This window comes from Rhinopithecus roxellana, chromosome 14, assembly GCF_007565055.1.
Source record: "Rhinopithecus roxellana isolate Shanxi Qingling chromosome 14, ASM756505v1, whole genome shotgun sequence".
Lineage (NCBI taxonomy): Eukaryota > Metazoa > Chordata > Mammalia > Primates > Cercopithecidae > Rhinopithecus > Rhinopithecus roxellana.
In genome coordinates this window covers 119972854-119992279 of record NC_044562.1, presented here as the reverse complement: position 1 = coordinate 119992279, position 19426 = coordinate 119972854, and the positions used below count along the sequence as shown (strand labels likewise).

At 41.0% G+C, this 19426-nt stretch overlaps 1 protein-coding gene across 2 annotated transcripts in view; it reads right to left on the bottom strand.

Moving 5' to 3' along the window:
* Nucleotides 1-439: 439 nt before the first annotated feature.
* Nucleotides 440-19426, bottom strand: part of UGGT1 (UDP-glucose glycoprotein glucosyltransferase 1) — a 102869-nt gene continuing 83882 nt past the window's right edge. For both annotated transcript variants that reach the window (XM_010363429.1, XM_030916403.1), the window contains 13 exons: nt 19131-19320; nt 17963-18121; nt 17059-17144; nt 15050-15134; nt 14032-14120; nt 13373-13477; nt 12055-12139; nt 10857-11039; nt 9352-9512; nt 7845-7959; nt 4213-4329; nt 3098-3263; nt 440-1030 (listed from right to left, as the gene is read on the bottom strand). In XM_010363429.1, the coding sequence (XP_010361731.1) occupies nt 1005-1030; nt 3098-3263; nt 4213-4329; nt 7845-7959; nt 9352-9512; nt 10857-11039; nt 12055-12139; nt 13373-13477; nt 14032-14120; nt 15050-15134; nt 17059-17144; nt 17963-18121; nt 19131-19320 (1567 nt within the window). In that variant the 3' untranslated portion in view covers nt 440-1004. The remainder of the gene's footprint in view (nt 1031-3097; nt 3264-4212; nt 4330-7844; nt 7960-9351; nt 9513-10856; nt 11040-12054; nt 12140-13372; nt 13478-14031; nt 14121-15049; nt 15135-17058; nt 17145-17962; nt 18122-19130; nt 19321-19426) is intronic.

Here is a 19426-nt window from a genome sequence, read left to right as displayed (position 1 = left end):
CCCTGGGTCTGAGAGAAAATCCTGCGCAGGACAGGGCAGACAATGCGATGCTCGTCTTGAGGGAGCCTGACCCTGATCCTGACGGGCTGGATACAAGGGAGGTTGAGCATGGCTGTATCCAGTAAGGAAACTGGTAACAGTTTCTTTCCACTAGAAAGTGGAAAGAAAAAGCAAAGACTTTCACAGATATAAAATGTGTTTTCCAAACAATTTCCTAGAAAGTTCTCTGTGGTTGGGTGGGGAATAAGTGTAACATTTTCATTTCAAATGAGCCATGGCGCTACTAATGGATTAAAAAAGAGGATGGCCAGTTCTAGTCTTCCTTCCCTTCCCATAACCCCCGGAACGTTCCTACTCCTGATATTTTCCCTACCCTCACTGCAACCCACCGCCATCCCGGCCCAAAATTAATTTGCCCAGCCACTGCACCAAACCAGCCTTGACACACAGTTGTCGGTTGGATTTCAGTTAAACAATGCACCTAATGCGTGGGAAGAGAAAGTGGGGAGGGCACAAGGAGCATGTTGGCATAAACCTGGAGATGTGTGGACCTTGGACAGAGCTTCTGCCGGCCAGACCCTGGGGAGGATGGGCATCTGCAGTGCAGCGCAGGCTGCAGGTAAACTGAGGTAAGGAAGAACATGGCGGCTTTAGCTGGCCCTGGTTGCTGAGACACCGCAGCATGTGTGTGCTCTCGGGTGTGGGCACCAAAAAACCCATTTTCTTCCAGTTGCTGCTGCCATTCCACCCTCTGGCTAGAAGAATGCTCTTTACAGAGTCCAGAAGATCAGCCACTTGGTCTTCCTCTGAGGTACAATTCCAATACAGCTTCAATCCCAAAGATCCAGCGGCCACCAGAGTGCAGAAGTCAGAATCAAATGCTCAGAATCAAAAGGTGCGGCCCAGCCAGTACATCAGCAGTTGTATAGACAGATCAGAAAAAACTAATATTTAGTATAAAAACTGTTTTTCAAAGGGGGTAATTTCCTGTCCTTCTCCAGAGATCATAATTCTTCGCGTTTCTGAGGACCTAAGGAAAAAGAGAACCACAGAAAAGAAAACAGATGATCTTCAAATTACAAACACCACTGAGTGGGCATTTTTCATCGCCGGAACCTATTCTTTGTACCTCCACCTCCATCTTATCTCACTTATTACATCTTTGGGATTTGTGTTTTTGTACTGTATTTTGAAAGCAAAAACTAAATTAAGGATTTTTTAAAAATGGAAACTATCTGTAAACCCCACTCCAACTGAATTGTTTTTACAAATACAATATTTACTTTCAGTAAATATGCATGCATTTTTTTAGCTGGGATTTTTCTTTTATCATTTAATACCATCTAAACATTTTCTGTGTATCAGTGTAGCTCATTCTTGGATGTTTAAACTGTTTTTAATGCTTTTGGTTTATAAGTAATAGTAAAATAAATTTTTTTCATGTATACAACTTGATTATTTCTTTAAGATATATTCTCAAGAGAGTAATTACTGAGGGTATATAACGCTTTGAAGGCTTCTAATGGCAGGTGTACTGCTTTTCAACAAGGGCGATTTGAATGCACAAAGCTTCATCAAGGTAGATCCATAACAGTTTCGTCACCATCTCCCAAACAAATGGCATTATCACTATCTCTGTTTTCTTCCACGTCGCAGATACTAGTGACAGAGCGCTTTAATTTGATTAGTTTCCACAAATTCATTTATTATTTGTGCTTCCTCTTACTTGAACAGTGTGTCCACATTCTTTGCCCATTTATCTATGGAAATTCTCAGGGTTTTACTGATGAATCTGAATTAATTATTGTTATGGTTCCTATATAACCTTCCAGCTGTGATATTTAATATCACAGTACAGTCTGAGGGATATACAGGCAAATCACTCAAGATCCATGTTCTGGATTTTTTTATTGTGAGACAGGGTCTTGCTCGGTCACAGGTTCTCTGCTATGTAGGCTGGAGTGCAGTCGCTCACTGCAACCCTGACCTCGCAGGCTCAAGCAATCTTCCCACCTCAGCCTCCTGAGAGACTAGGATTATAGGCATGAGCCACTGCGCCCAGCACTTTTTTAGAATTCGTCTAAAGCAGAATAAATCTTAAAAATCCAGAGCCCATCTACATATCAAAACACCACTATGGACTTCACAAATATGTACAATTATTATGTGACAATTTAAAAGTAAATACGTTTAAAATTTTTCTTAAATCTAGAGCCCAGCTTATTAATATTGTAAAAGTCACTTTCGTATTCTAATGATTTTTTCAAGTAGCTATTATTCAAGACACACACAACAGGGAAAACATTAAAGACTTAACGCTAAACTAAATATAAGCATTCCATCTCCATCCCAACACGCTTGTTTTAAAGAATACTTTTTCGGCCAGGCGCAGTAGCTCACGTCTGTAATCCCAGCACTTTGGGAGGCTGAGGCGGGTGGATCACTTGAGTCAGGAGTTCAAGACCAGCCTGGGTAACATGATGAAACCCTGTCTCTACTAAAAATACAAAAAATAAAAAATAAATAAAAAGTTAGCTGGGCATGGTGGTGCATGCCTATAATTCCAGCTACTTGGGAGGCTGAGGCATGAGAAGTGCGTGAACCTGGGAGGTGGAGGTCGCAGTGAGCCAAGATCATGCCACTGCACTCCAGCCTGGGCAACAGAGTGAGACTCTGTCTTTAAAAAAAAGAATAGTTTTTTCAAATACATATTTGTCTTGATCTAAATTTATTCATTCACTAGTACACTGACAGATTTAAAGAAAAAAACAAGGAATCTGACAAGAACTCCGCAAAAGGTTTGGTTTATGTATCACAAAACTCATGAACTTAAATAACTATAATCATAATTAAAATTCCTTTCTCCTCCTTTTCATTTTTTTCAGAAAAATGAAAAAAAAAAAGATAGCAATTGCATTAATAAATACTGTTTAGAAGACCAACATAAAAGGAAAATGAAAAATATACACTGGTCGATGTCAGAATGGAAGAATTAATAGATTTTTCTCTTCCTTTTATCCATTATTCTATTGTCTTTACAACAAACAAATCATAAATGGAAAGAAGTACTGTCCTAAAGCCAACGGTCTGTGTTTACCTTCTCGGCTGGGTTCTTCTGTCTTCTCTTTGTACAGCGTTCCCGTTTCCTTCTCCTTCTGAAAGCGGAGCTGGAGCTGTTTGATCTCTTGGTCGTAGTCCTGCCACTCTGGGACAATTCGCACGGCTGCTTCCAGTTTGGGCTCTTTGGTCATTGGATTATTACACTGTGAAAACCAAAAGAACACACTTCAGCTGAGTTGAAGAAAGGCCAATCACAGAGAATTCAAAGGTTCTTGGGTTACAAGTCCTAACTAGACAAAAAAACAATAGTTAAGGAACCAAATGATACACTACCAGAAGCAATATGGTAGTGCGCTATGTAAAGCTGTATTTACATCTGCAAAGAATGTGTGAGTGGCTACTGAAAGGCAGAAAAAGTAAAAGTCCATTTGGAAAAATTACAAGGCGCAGAGATCAACTGGAAGCCAAGGAGCGGCTTGGCAGATTGAGAGCTGTGGGAACGGTCCCATTAAGTGCTCAGGGCTTTGGTTGCCTAACGTAAGCGGGGAAATAAAACCACTGAAGTATTCTATAAGGTAAGAATATTCTGTAAGAATAGCCCTGAAAAACCAAGTACTTATACTTACTATACAACAAACTATACTTATTCTATAAGATAAGAATGTTTATAAGAATATTCTTGGCCGGGCGCGATGGCTCACGCCTATAATCCCAGCACTTTGGGAGGCCGAGACGGGCGGATCACGAGGTCAGGAGATCGAGACCATCCTGACTAACGCAGAGAAACCCCGTCTCTACTAAAAAATACAAAAAACTAGCCAGGCGAGGTGCCGGGCGCTTGTAGTCCCAGCTACCCGGGAGGCTGAGGCAGGAGAATGGCGGGAACCTGGGAGGCGGAGCTTGCAGTGAGCTGAGATCCGGCCACTGCACTCCAGCCTGGGCGACAGAGCGAGACTCCATCTCAAAAAAAAAAAAAAAAAAAAAGAATATTCTCTAAGATAATTATAGCCCTGACAAACTATACAATTACAGAGAAAGTCTAAATAAGAATCTAGGAAATTCTGAAATTTAAGAATCTAGATAAAAATCATTAATCGTGATTCGCTCATACATCCACTGGATGAACATGCAGAAGCACTGCACACAGCTTACCAAATCAATGGTTTTTGCCCTTTTCTTAGAGGCGTCATCACACCACGTTTCACACCAAAGCCATTCTTGAGGGAGGGATTTAATTGGCACCTGATGAATCATGTTATTGGGCAGATCCTGTTTGGTTAAAAATAAAAATAAAACACATGTATCTAAAGTTCTGGTGGTACTTATTTATTTATTTATTTATTTATTTATTTATTTATTTATTTATTGAGAGATGGGGTCTCACTCTGTTCCCCAGGTTGGAGTGCAGTAGTACGATCTCAGCTCACTGCAACCTCTACCTCCCAGATTCAAGAGATTTTTGTTTCTCAGCCTCCTGAGTAGCTGGGATTACATAGGCCCGCCACCACACCTGGCCAATTTTTGTATTTTTACTAGAGACGGGGTTTTGCCATGCGGCCCAGGTTGCTCTCAAACTGCTGAGCTTAGGCGATCCGCCCACCTTAGCCTCACAAAGTTCTGAGATTATAGGCGTGAGCCACTGTGCCCAGCTAGCTCATGGGGAGCTTAAATGCACAGAACATCAGTGATGTGTACACCTGCTCGTTATGGATCACATGCCAATCACAAATGTTTAAAATGGAAAAGGTCCTTACCAATGCCTTAGAGAAATTATTCAAAACTACAAATTTTAGAGGATCCATAAAACATCTGCCCATAATAAGCAACTGAAAAGCTCTAGCTTAAAACTTACAAATAGCCTGCACCTAACCCTCCCTTCATTAGGGCAATCCTAAGAAAAATACTCCTACTGACTTCTGAACATCAACTAAATAGAGTGATGGTTCACAAATTTTACAGGCTTCTGTCAAGGAAGTTCTGAATCTACCTTGTCTATTGAGACTTGCTCCCAAATAGATGACATATTTTCTAGCCAATTCTATTCTAACCTTTTTCTGAGGAGGCCTTCTGACTTTGCCACAATAAAATGTTCCATTGTCCTAAGACTTACATGGAACAAGGAAATGTACAGAAATGATTGACTGCGATATTTGTAAAGAATGTTCCACGATGGTACAAAAATAAATAGATACTTCTCTATGAAACCCTGTCAACAAACTAAAATTTAAAAATACCTGCTGAAGTGGGTAGATCGCTTGAGCCCAGGAGTCCCAAGACTGGCCAGGGCAACATGGCAAAACCTCATCTCTACAAAAACTTAGCCAGGCCTGGTGGTGCAAGCCTGTCGTCCCAGCTACTCAGGAGGCTGAGGTGGGAGGATCGCCTTTGCCTGGGAGTTCGAGGCTGCAGTGAGCCATGATCGCATCACTGCACTCCAGCCTGGGTGACAGAGTGAGACCTTGTCTTAAAAAAAAAGAAAGCTGGATTAAGGTATCAAATACTCTTCTTGATTTATCTTAATTTCACTTAAAGTCTTACACACTGTTGACCCTGTGGCACTGCTATAGAAAGCCGAATCAAGAACACGGTGTGAGTTCCGACCCTGTACTCTGCTTGAAAAAGAGCAGAGCTCTACTTTCAGCACTGGTGGACTTAGGTAAATGAGACCAGCTCACCTCCTGAGGAAAACTAGAATAGCTGAATGAATTACAAAAAGCACACACCTTCTGAAGGCACCAGAGAACTACAAGACAGTAATTACTGGTCCGGGGGAGAATAATGGCCAGAAAAGATAACTCTGGAATCAGGTTTTTCCCCCAGGATCTATGCTGCTTGGTGAGGCTTTCTGAGGCTTTCGACAGCTACTCAGGCCTGAGGTAACAAAGATTTGTATGTAAGATCCGTGGTGGTTGAGGGGAGTTCTAGCGAAACCCTTCGCTTTGGATTGGCATAGCAAAAGAACATACACTCGGATTTAGAGTGAGCCAGAAAAGGCCCGAGAAGAACGCAGTTCAAATTCCAATCATCAGAATCTTTAAAACGGATGAAAATACTCCTGGATAGCCAGTGCCAAGTTTCTGACAAAAAATACGACAAAAATAAACAAACAGGCTGGGCGTAGTGGCTTACGTCTGTAATCCCAGCACTTTGGGAGGCCGAGACGGGTGAATCACCTGAGGTCAGGAGTTCAAGACCAGCCTGGCCAACATGGTGAAACCCTGTCTCAACTAAAAATATAAAAAAATTAGCGGGGCGTGGTGGTGGGCACCTGTAATCCCAGCTACTTTGGGAGGCTGAGGTTGCAGTGAGCCGAGACTGTGCCACTGCACTCCAGCCTGGGCAACGGGAACAAAGCTCCATCTCAAAAAAAAAAAAAAAAAAAAAAAAAAAAAAAAAAAAAAAGGGAGAGAGAAACAAAAACTGTTGGGTGATACCATTTTTGAACTCAAATTATTCCCCAAAATAATTCTGCAAAAACAACGCCTGACACACTACAGAAGACAAACAGATATGTGATAGACAGTATGAACAAAAGAATAACAGAAATAATACAACAGAATCAGATCCACAGTAGCTCCATAAATTAGAAGATACCAGGTATCACACAAATTTTAAAGTAAGTAGAGCTGGGCACTGTGGCTTATGCCTGTAATCCCAGCACTTTGGGAGGCTGAAGCGGGTGGATCACAAGGTCAGGAGATTGAGACCAGCCTGGCCAACATGGTGAAACCCCGTCTCTACTAAAAATACAAAAATTAGCCAGGCGTGGTGGTACGCGCCTGTAATCCTAGTTACTCAGGAGGCTGAGGCAGGAGAATCGCTTGAACTCGGGAGGTGGAGGCTGCAGTGAGTGCCACCCAGAGCATGCCACTGCACTCTAGCCTGGGACAGAGTGAGATTCTGTCTCAAAAAAAAAAAAAAAAAAAATCTTTTACTATTCCACGGTGATAGAAGAGAAGAAAACGAACAAATTAAACTCGTGTTTACAGATACATGCTTCCACAGTAAATCTATAAAGAAAAGCAAATGATTACCATAAAAGTCGTGATGCTAGACACTTTTGTTAGGGAGGAAGGGTGGCTTCTGGGATGCTGATAATGCTCTAGTTCTTGAACTAGGTTGTGGTATCTGGGTATTTGCGTCACAATAATTCCTAGATGTTTGTGAATATGTGTGCATGTTTTTTGTATACTTTTCTTTATGGATGTTACATACCACGACAAAGGTTTAAAAAAATTTAAGTAGACTTAAGCAAAACAAAATGCTTAAAATATGTCAAATATGTATCCAAAACCCTTAAACTACAATCTCACCTCTGAAAAATGCTTAACATGAACAAACAGTAATTTAGCTAGCCTTGAAACACATCATGGTTTCTGACATAGAAAAAGGGGAAGTTGTGATACTATACTGTGATTCTCTACTACGAATCCTGAGCTATTTAGTTCCTACAGCAGAAAAACAAACTGACCCGAGCTGGTAGAAAAACAAATCTATGAGATTAGTTTGAGTACAAAATGCAAAGATATGCTAATGGTTCAGAAAGGCAGCATTCTCCTTCCATCTCTCTCCCCAGCCAGCATCAGATCTATGACACTTTTCATGCTGATACGTCTTCTCTTGAGGGCAGATAAAAATCTCTCTCTCAAACACACACGCACACACACACCATGAAGAAACCAGACACCATCTTGAGAGGAGAGAATTGAAGACACAAATTTCATTTTCTGATACAACTCTGTATACCCGCCACTCACAGTTAACCATAAAAAATGGACACTTACTTGATCAAGATTTGAAAGGCTGTTAGGGTCCTGACTCAGACCTTGGTACTGTCCCCTGAGTCTGTCACCAGCAGCTATTTTCCTAAACTTCTTCAGATCCACAACATATAGTGCACTGAACAAAGAAGACCCGCTTGTTACAACCAACCATGGATTACGACAGGAAAACTAAACCCAATGAGTAATGGAACAGGCCACTAGCCAAATATTCTGGCTTTTCTTTGAAAAGGTATGCTGCAGCCCTACAGTGGAGTTAAAGTGTGCTACTTTAAGATCTCTAAGAAAGTCACTGCAAAATCTATACTGTGCCATGCTTTTGTTACTGTTCCGTATTTGCCATCCAAAAGAAATAATCTCAGACAAAAGATTTCTAGCAAATGCGGCAGTAATAAAAGCCATAGTAACTGGTAACTATTATTCAATGATATCCTGATGATGTCTTCAACGTTACATAGGGGAAAAAAATCCCAGAGTGTTACAGTCCTTACAGTTCTTTTGGACCAGGACTGTAAAGAATGAAGCCGCCATCACTACACCCCAGCAGTGATGCATGAGCCGCTTTCTACAGGCTCCTCTTCCCTGCACAATCACACTTCAAATCACACTTCTCGCAGAGAAGAAAATGGAGTGCTCATTAGAAATGTAAAAACGCACACACCGTTCAACCTAAAAGGTCTACTTCTAGGAATTTATCCCACAAACATATCTGAGATATGAAAAATAATTTATTTAGATTATTCACTGCAACATTGTAGGTCACAGGAAAAAACTATAAATAACACTCATGCACTGGAATAATATGCAGCTATGAAAAGGAATCAGGTCTCTTTCTATTCACTGAGAAGATGTATATGACATTAAGTTAAAAAAAAAAGCCAAGTTACAAAATGTATAAATAGGTAGCATATTTTGTGTGAAAAAAGAATACACATTCACAGCTGTTTCTGTAAGAAATATGAAAATGTGGAAAGACAGACAGTCAAAAGTTGGGAGGTTATCTGTTGTGAGAACAGGAACTGAGTAGGAAAGAGAGAGACAGGATTAGGAAGTTTTTTTTACACTGTGTATTTTATTTTATTTTATTTTTATTTTTTTGAGATGGAGTCTCTCTCCGTCACCCAGGCTAGAGTACAGTGGCATGATCTCAGCTCACTGCAACCTCCGCCTCCTGGGTTCAAGCAATTCTCCTGCCTTAGCCTCCCGAGTAGCTGGAATTACAGGCACCCATCACCACGCCCAGCTAATTTTTGTATTTTTAGTGGAGACGGGGTTTTGCCCTGTTGGCTAGGCTGGTCTTGAACTCCTGACCTCAGGTGACCTGCCTGCCTAGACATCCCAAAGTGCTGGGATTATAGGCATGAGCCACTGCGCCCAGCCACTGTGTATTTTTTATAATTTTTATTTTCCAACCATACCAATGTATTTATTATCTATTCACAATTTTAACCACACAAAATCAATTTTACGAAAACCCCATCATAGTGTTAGGAGTGCTTCTTTTCAGTACCTGATATGATACTTTCGCCCAGCTAAATGACTGGCCCAGTACCCTGACTTCCAGAACCTGTAGCCATCCATTTCTCTTCGGCTGTCACAGAAGGGAGTGTAACCATAAGGAGCACCATCCAAACTGAAATCTCTCAACTCTTTCAGATCTGTTCGGACAATCTGGAGGATATCGAAAGTCATTCATTAAGCAACCATGCAGACAGCTCTAATGCCGTTTCCTTAAGATTGAGTGGCTCGCTTACGGCAGCATGGAAGGCTGCTCAGTGGTTAGTGGCACAGGCACTACTGGTAGATGTACTTTGATTCCTCCACTTGTTAGTAGGTTGACTCACTAACATGTAAGACACTTAGCAAGGTGTGCGGGAGTAGGAATAAAACAAATTTCAATTGCTTAGGCTTTCTGTGCCTCAGTTTCTTCATCTATAAAATGGAGATAATGACAGTATCTATGTCACGGGGTTGTTGGGAGGATTATGTAAGTTAACACATGGATGGACAGATGTAGAATAATGCCTTGCCCATCTTGAGTACTCAACAAGGATTAAATGCGGCTATGTTAGAATCAGGAAGGCACACTTCAGGCTGAGCCAGTGGAAGAGAATTCCAAAGAGGTGAGTGAAGTCTCCGTCCCAGTGACTTTCACACACATTACATCCTTCCACTCAGGTGGCTGACTCAGGTTTCCACCCGCTTGGGCTGAGGTGGAAGGCTGTGGGCAGAAATATATTTATGCTGTTTGAGTTTGTATGCTCTAAAATCACATGTTCCCTTTCATTAAGTCAAACCCTGACAGCTGGAAGAATATCTGGAGGTTCCCTATTGCCAAAGCCATGCATCCACTTAAGCTTCATCTATTACCCGTGACAATAACTCCTACCTTTTGGGCAGATAATTAGAGATGATGGCAAGCACTGCTAAACGTTAATTTTCTAATTTTTAGTTTTCATGTTAAATGAATTAAGTCAGATACAAAATTGCACACATGATGTTATCACAATGATGTTAAAAAGAGAAAAAGATGTAAATAAGCTAAATGTTTAAAAAGTGATCACATCTGTGTGATACATATTTCCATATTTTCTTTTTTTTTTTTTGAGACGGAGTCTCGCTCTGTCGCCCAGGCTGGAGTGCAGTGGCTGGATCTCAGCTCACTGCAAGCTCCGCCTCCCGGGTTCACGCCATTCTCCTGCCTCAGCCTCCCGAGTAGCTGGGACTACAGGCGCCCGCCACCTCGCCCGGCTAGTTTTTTCTATTTTTTAGTAGAGACGGGGTTTCACCATGTTCGCCAGGATGGTCTCGATCTCCTGACCTCGTGATCCGCCCGTCTCGGCCTCCCAAAGTGCTGGGATTACAGGCTTGAGCCACCGCGCCCGGCCATATTTCCATATTTTCTAAATGTAAAATAAGCATGTCCTTTTCCATAATTGGAAAAAAATAGCATTTAAAAACAAGCAATTTGTTGCTTTAATACAAATTGTCAAAACTTGGCCTTTAAGGGCCTACCTGATCAGCATCCACAAACAGGAACTTGTCAACAACTAGTGGGAAAAGTACATCCAGGAAGAGGATCTTGTAACCCCAGATGATACGCTGTTTTTCAGTCTGTTGATGAAGCCACCGGGGCCATTTGTACTGAACAAGCTCGTACTGAAAATTGTATTCATTTGCCATGTAAGGTATAAACTCCTGTTTTTAGACATGGGAACAACAAATAATCATTTCTTCTGATTAAGAAAACTGCTTTCATAATGTAAGCCAACCACCATGATATGAGACAAATAAAACACATTTACCAAAACAGTGGTCTTACAAAGACTGGCCCTGACCCACTCATGACTATAGAGAAGAACAGATATAAACCTTTGTGAAATCCCCATTTCTTTATGACTTCTGGTCACCACATGAAATGAGAGAATGTTCAAGAGAAGGATTTTAGATGTACATCCCTCTGTGTGTGTTTTTACCGCACATGAACTTTAAGTCCATTTGTCTGAACTTGATTTCAGTAAGGCATTTACTGAGCTTGATGACAAGCCTTCCTCAAGGCCAGATCTAACCTGGGGAATAACACTGCAAAGCCAGAACTCTGGACAAATATGTTGCCCTTTATGAATAAGTCTTTCAGATTCTAAGTACAAGCACCTTTAGGGGGCCAGCAGGAAAGTGCTTATCAAGGAGAATGGTTATTGAATATATTAAAAGTCATTTAGTAAATTCTACAGGAAAAAAAAGGATGTAAATAAATCAACTTAGATGACAAATACTGGTTGATATAAATAATGCAGAAAGCATTCCAAGGACGTGTTTTGTTTTGCACAGAGGAAGCATTACTTCCATACATCATCTGGGAGTGGTTCATGCTAACACCAGTCACGCTCCTCAATGTAAACCACTGCTATGCTTTCTAACTGAAAGCAAGCATGCAGGCTTCAGAGGAAGGAAACGTCATCTCATAAGACACTGCTCCTAATAACAACAAAACATTCTCCTACTATATTATCCAAGTTTTTAAACACAATTTAACTGTTTCCCTCAAACAGACCAATCTGGAAGAATAACCAAAATGGCAATACGCAACCAAATTAGGGTATCTTAGTAAATGGAAAATTTGCTAAAGTATACAGATAAAACAAAAGTCATGAAAAATATACAGTAAATATCTCCTTAATAAGAATGTTTTCCCTTCCTCTGTGAAACAAACCTTAAATGTGGGGGACAAGTAATTCTTCAAGAACCAGAATTTCACGGGAGTCTTGGTATTCTTCAGCACGGATAGCATCATTATGCTGCCAAACAAAAGCAGTAAATTAATAATAGTTTTCCCATGGGATTTAACCTCCACATGATGTAGAGTCAATCACGAGACACCTAAATGCTCTTTATGGCAGAGCTAAGTAATGGCTCAATCAGGCAGAGGGAGACGCTCAGTGATGGAAAATGAAAAATTGTACTTACTCCAGCTTATGAAGTTATCACTGAAAAGAAGGGGCATTCCTCACCTACAAAACTACACTTAACTGACAGAGGCAAATGTTTTAATTCTGTTACACCTCTAAATAAACTGCTTCATGAACTGATATATTAGTTATGGTCCAGATGAACCCTGGAGATGGGGGTAACTGACATCACTCTCCAAAACCGCTGTCACACGACAGCAGCATCTGGAGCTGAGGGAAGAAGGTGTAACCACAGCGCCTCCTGCAGTCTACACAGAGGTCCTGCTTCAGAGAGGAAGGCTACCAGCTCCCGCCTCCTTACTCAGAAAACAAAATCACATTTATGAACCGAGGAATTTAATCAAATTCAGTTGTTATTAGTGTCACTATTTTAGGTAGGCTATTATTTCTTGGAAATAAGAGGGCTAAAAATAAGAAAAATGACATTTTGATTTTCTATACTAGATGTGTAGTGAAAAATTGAGTGAATAGAGCTCTGGCAATGAGAAAAGTGACTCTCAGGTCTTCCTGACACTGTAACAAGGCACTCCCGAGTGCCTCTGGTCACCACTACATCAGTCAGCCCTGGCCTGTGGCCTCTTCTGGCTCTAGCTGTGTGACCTTAGACAAGTCCCTTCACACTTGAGGCCTCAACCTGTTTGCATATGAAATAGAAGTGTTCATATGTAAGAACTAAGGTCTCTCCTGGCTCTAAAATCCTGTGAATCTTCAGACGGCAGCGAAGTACCATGGTTCTGTTCTCATTCTATTCTCTATGTCAACCTCCTAATCTCTGGGTTAAGCAATGTTTGGCAGGCAGTAAACAGCACAGTCTATGAAGGTGTACAGTGATGTTAAAAGGCTACAGCCTTGTAATATCCAGAGGTACTCACTACAGAGCTCAACTTCACAGAGATGAAGGGATCGAAACAAATCCAATTATAAATGGCAAGCCAGTCACAATGCTCAGAGTGCTTCAAAAACACAGAAGTATAATGAGCAGAATCCCATAAAACCTTTCCTCTCTAAAAAAGAACACTGACAAATTCATTCATATATAATGAAATCATCAACAAGACTGACCGAAGAAATCTTTCGTAGAGATGACCAGATGCCACGGAGAAAATATTAATTATGTCATCTTTCTCTTGCTTCACTTCCTCAGTCTTCTGTCCTCCTGTAAAGCCCCTATAACAATAAGAGTAAAACAAGACCACTTGAAATACTGGTAGAGACACACAGCCTCTTAAAGTAAGAGGAAAGAGATGGCGCTTCCCATCCTTCCCTAGCAGGTGAGCTGCAGCAGGAGTGGTTATGAAGCTTCCCTCACATCCTGGAGAGAGCACGAGACTGACAAAACCAACCTATGGGAAAACAAAAAGAATGTTCACTCCCTGACAGTGTTGCTTTAGGAAGAGACTGAACACAGGCTGCACCAGAATGCAACGTACACAACGGGAAGTAAACTGAGCAGAGAGCGGTCAAATTTCCAAAGAGCAGGCACAGGTAATGAGAGTCACAAAGTATGGAGCAGAAGTAACTTCCCCATTAGGAGACAAGAACCTCTTTTGGATTAATCAAGTGAAAATACTCATCTATGCCAAATATAAGTGTGAGATGTAGCTGCACGAAGTAGAATGTGAAAGGCCCAGACGGGATCCCAAGATGCAAAAAGGAGGGATGGACGGTGCTTATATCTCAGTTTTTCCTTAAAAACATAACTCTTTATAATGTCAATTTACCATTTGAAGGAATCCCAAAATCCAGATTCATTCTCATTCGTTCCATCACTCAGCAAGTCTTCGTTCACCATATCTGCCTTCTTCTGAACCTGCAATCAAACATGATAAACCTTACTCCCAGTATGTCTCATAGGCATAAAATGCCTCTCACTGGATGTACACTGTGAGCCTGTCATCAATAGGGAATTACCAATCAATTCTCTCACAAACAGGCACAACCCCACCCAGAGTCTAGAAGGATTCAACAGAAGTATCTCCATCAGGACATTCACATCATAGCCTTATGTGAGGAGACAGCAACCACTTTTAATTAGACGAACCCCATTTTCAGCTTGCAACATAGGCAAAGAGCCGCAACTCAACTGTGCAGTGAAATCAGAAGCACGATTCAATGAGCCAACAGCTAGTTCCAGGGAAGAGTGTGGCTGCGGGGGCTCTAGCTGTTGGGCGGGAGGTATTTCATGTTATGACCAGTTTTCAGGATTCACTAGCACAAACAGCGGTTTCTTCTTGGCAGCACAGTGACCATTTTTCTGCTCGACTATGCATGGCCTATTCTAGGTTTCACTGTGTGTAATGATCATTTATTCCAGAATACACTGTACTTGAATTTAAGGTACTAAAAGCTTCAACATTCAGAGAACAGAAAGTAGAAGTCAAAAGAAATTAAATAGGACTATCATTTTATTATTGAAAATTTTCATTGCCATTTCTCCCAATATTCTGAGAAGAGAATCATCAACAATACTATGAATTGTGGCTACACAAACAACATAGCATCTATGAGAATATTTTATAGAAAATGGGACATGTTCTGCACACTGAGATTACCCAAAAGGTACAATCTTCCAGTTGAGGAAAGCCACAAACTCACACTTACCAAGACATTTTACCTTAAAGCAGTATCCCTATAATTGCCATAGCAAATTCCAGAGAGACTCTTGGGCTGGTTCCAAGATACATATTTTTACATGACAGCTGTCCAGTAACAGAATGTCACTACTTTTACCAAACTCACCTTCACTTTAATAATTTTGCTTTTGAAGTTGTTGAGGACGATAACCACATCATCAGCATCAGGCGGAGAATCGGTGCCATCATGGCTTTGCGAGAAAAAAAAGATCAATATCACAAGGTACAATTCTCAAAAGGCAGCAAATGCTCTCAGAGCATCTGAGTCCATCATCCTTCTCATAAAGGAGTTTTCCAGATCCAACTATCTTCTTGCTCCTTAAGCTCCCTCAAGCTGCACAGAAGCACGTGTTGAAATCTCTCTTTATATAAGGTGCATGCCCAAACCTCCTTCGTGAGTCCTCTTTCAAATTACCCATCACTCAGTGAGAGGAACCGATGTGTGGTAACCACATGGTGAGTACTAAACAACCGCCTGTGTTCAGAAGCTCTGAGCCAAGCACAGTGTCTTTGGTAAAGAAGTGCAGGGGGAACAGGACCCCTGAACCATTACTGGAACCACACTGCTTCCGCTCTTTTTTTTTTTTTTTTTTTTTTTTTGAGACAGAGTGTTGCTCTATCACCCTGGAGTGCAAGTGGAGCAACTTCAGCTCAATGCAACCTCCACCTCCCGGGTTCAAGTGATTGTCCTGCTTCAGCCTTCAGGTAGCTGAGTTTACAGGCGCCCACCACCACATCTGGCTAATTTTTGTATTCTAGTAGAGACAGAGTTTCACCATATTGGCTAGGCTGGTCTCAAACTCCTGACCTCAAGTGATCCACCCTCCTTGGCCTCCCAAAGTGTTGGGATTACAGGCATGAGCCATCACGCCCAGCCACTACTCTTTAACTGGAACAGTGTTGTAAAGAAAATCTGCTTGCTATTTCTGCCTGGAGGCAACAATCAGTCAACAACAGGCCCTGTACTCAACTCAGTGTCTATATGCTATAAGAACAACTCTATTTGCAGGCAGACAGGAGCAGAGGAAAAAAATTAAATTTATATTTTCCCTATTAATCAACGGCAATGCCTAAAATTTCCAGTCACCAAATTTCAAGGTGCAGAAAGTGATCATTACAACATGAACTCACTGCATTTGCTGTCAGCTAGCAGAGAGTAGGCTTCTCAGACAAAGGAAGATTCTGCTGGGGGAGCCCTGAACAGCTAGGAAGAGGGGGCACCACGCTCCTGGGAAGGGGAGGGCTGGCAAGGGCCACGGCATCCAAAAGGGAAGGAGTTTGGAAGTGCATCCAAAATTTTGTAAAACCTTATCTGAAGAAAATGTTATTTGGAAAAAAAACCTTCTACTGTTTACAATGGTATTAGTATAACACAGAATTCTTCTCTTTCCTAGGTAAGAACCAGGCACTAATCCACTGTTTCATGTGTGTCACTATGGAGCTAATTAAGGCAAGTATATACTACAGCGTGCTTCAAATGTGCCCTAATGAAAATCATCACCTAAACAAACTGGCAGGAAGTCTTTTCACACAGCTTAAAACTAATTTAAATTGTGTTAAGCAGAATTTGTATCAAACTTTTTTAAAGGCAACATAATTATTTTTAAACTAATAAATATGTGCAGTACACCTTAAGGTAAAAGCTGGCCACAGAGGGAATGCTCTTACTATACCACCAGACCAAGGAAGACCACACTAACAGCACAAAGTTTCCATGTACTGTGCATTTGCAAATCACTCAGGGTCAACACATACACTCCCTGGGCAGAAAAGTTTGGCTGTTCTTTCTTTCTTTTCTCCTTTCTTCAAGTTTCTCATCTGCCTATCTATGAGCTGCATCACAGCGACAGAATGATTAGATTCTGGGACATTGTTAGCACAAAGGAATAATTAAAGAATAAAGCCTGACTATACTCATTAGCATCTATACCTCTTATTATCTAATTCTACTCTAACAATTCTTCTATATTTAATTTCCTGGGAAAACCACTGTTTCATCCCACATACAACTGCAAATTAAATTCAGGTTGCCTGACTGCCAGGGTAGTATTCATTTAGAGCTAATGCTCATTTCTAAATGTTCTGGGAAAATGTACCTGCATCACTTACTCCTACCTGTAAATTCTATAAATATCTTCAGAGCGTCCCTTCCTAAGTCTGAGGATCCAAGCTCCTGGGTTGGCTTTCAGCTGAAAGTAGCCCTAGGACAAGAAGAAAAGTCCAATGTTAGCTCTCTTCAAAACACCAACATGCTATTTCTGAGGAACAGTTACTTCTATCTCTGAAATATCAATCAACTATAATGTGAATAACACAGTAAACAAACCAATGCAACTCTTAAAAAACCAAAACTACACATTAAAAACTCTAGCACAGGCCAGGTGCAGTGGCTCACGCCTGTAATGCCAGCACTTCAGGAGGCCACGGCAGGTGGATCACTTGAGGTCAGCAGTTCGAGACCAGCCTGGCTAACATGGTGAAACCCCATCTCTACTAAAAAAGTACAAAAATTAGCCGGGCGTGGTGGTGGGTGCCTATAATCCCAGCTACTCAGGAGGCTGGGGCAGGAGAATCACTTGAACCTGGGAGGCAGGGGTTGCAGTGCGCCGAGATCACACCACGGAACTCCAGCCTAGGCAGGAGTCTCAAAAACAACAACAAAAATCTAGTACAATAAAGGCCAGTCACACCAAGAAATCGTCTGCTCTTTAGCTGTGTTTCAGGGAAGAATCAACGTGTGATGCATGAATTTAAATGTCGCACTTCCAAAGAAAAGAAAAAGGCTGTCAGCTCATGAGCTATTTTCAGGAGCCAATTCAGTTATAGTATTCCAGCATGGTTTTTCTTTTGACATGTAATTCCAACCTACAAATTTAGCTGAACTAATGATTTCTATATTGACCAAATTCATTAATTTTGATCTCACTCTACGGTTAAGAATGCTAACTGCTCCATCATAAATTACAGGGCCCAAATTAACGTAACTACAATATCACCATCTGATGAATAGATTATTTACCAGATTGGCCATAACAATGGTGTCCACGATGACCGGGTTGGCTGAAGTTCCTAAGGTAAACTGCAGTCCCCGTGGGGGCTGGCCTGTGGTGATGTCGTAGCAATGACCTTCCAGTAACAGGTACTCCAGCTCATACTCAGCAGCCACTATACTGTCCACCTGCAAGCCAAAATCCAATCACTTGAATGCACTCAGAGACAACATGAATAAATCTGAAATGCATTATGCAAAGTAAAGGAAGCAGACAAAAAGGACTTATATAATATATGATCATATTTTAAGAAATTCAAGAAAAGACAAAACTATAATGACAGAAAGCAGATCAGTTGTTGCCTGAAACCAGGCGAGAGGAGGCTAATGTCTCCAAAGGGGTATAAAAGAACTTTTGGGGTAACGGAAATGTTCTGCATCTTGGCTATGGTGGTAGTTAATGACTGTATACAATGATAAAAACTGAGTTGGAAAGAGAAAGGAGGAAAAAAATAAGGAAGTTACTCTAAAAATATGAATGAGGATAAGACACTAAACATTGAAAAAAATTAAAGACCTACATGCAAAGACATCCTATAGTCATGTATCAGTAGAAAAACTTGCACGCAACATGCATAGCAGCGTTATTGACAACAGCCAAAAAGTAAAAACAACCCAAACGTCCATTCGTGAAAGGATAAATAAAATGTGATACGTCCATAAATGAAATATTATCTAGCAAGTTAAAAAGAATGAAGCATCGATACATACTACAACATGGATGAATCTTGAAAACAATCTGTTACGTGAGGGCAGCCAGCTACAGAAGACCACATTTGATTCTATTTAGACAAAATGTCGGAAGAGGCAAATCCATAGAGACAGAAAGTAGACTAGCAGTTGCCAGGGGCTGGGGAAATGGAGAGTGACTGCTAATGAGTATGGGGCCTTTGCTGGGGATGCTAAAAACATTTTAAAATTACATAGTGGTGATGGCTGCACAACTCTGTGAAGATACTAAAACCTCTCAACTGTACACGTTAATGAGGACAATTTTATGGTATATGAGTTCCATGTGAATAAAGCTGTTGTTTTAAAAAATATACCTGAACACTGATGTCTCAGAGGCCCACCTAGACTAGGATTCAATCTGCTGTATTACACATGATTAGGTATTTGGAAGCAATGATAGTCTTACCTCTTCTAAATAAATATTATCAAGATCATATGGTGTTCTGACAGATTCTACCATCCAGCTCTCAGGTGTGTTCAAATTCAGAGTGAACAGTGGAGACTGAGGCATATCCAAAAATTTTGCTATTGGACCCTTAGCAAAATTACTGTCTGAAGTGAAAGAAATCTCTGGTTCTAAGACATAACGGTAAAAGCTGAAATTGAAAAGGAAAGTGTTAGATATTTTTCTATGTGACAACGGTACTTGAGCGTACAAGCCCTTACACAGGTAAACAACTGGTTAAAACAAATTAGATTTGG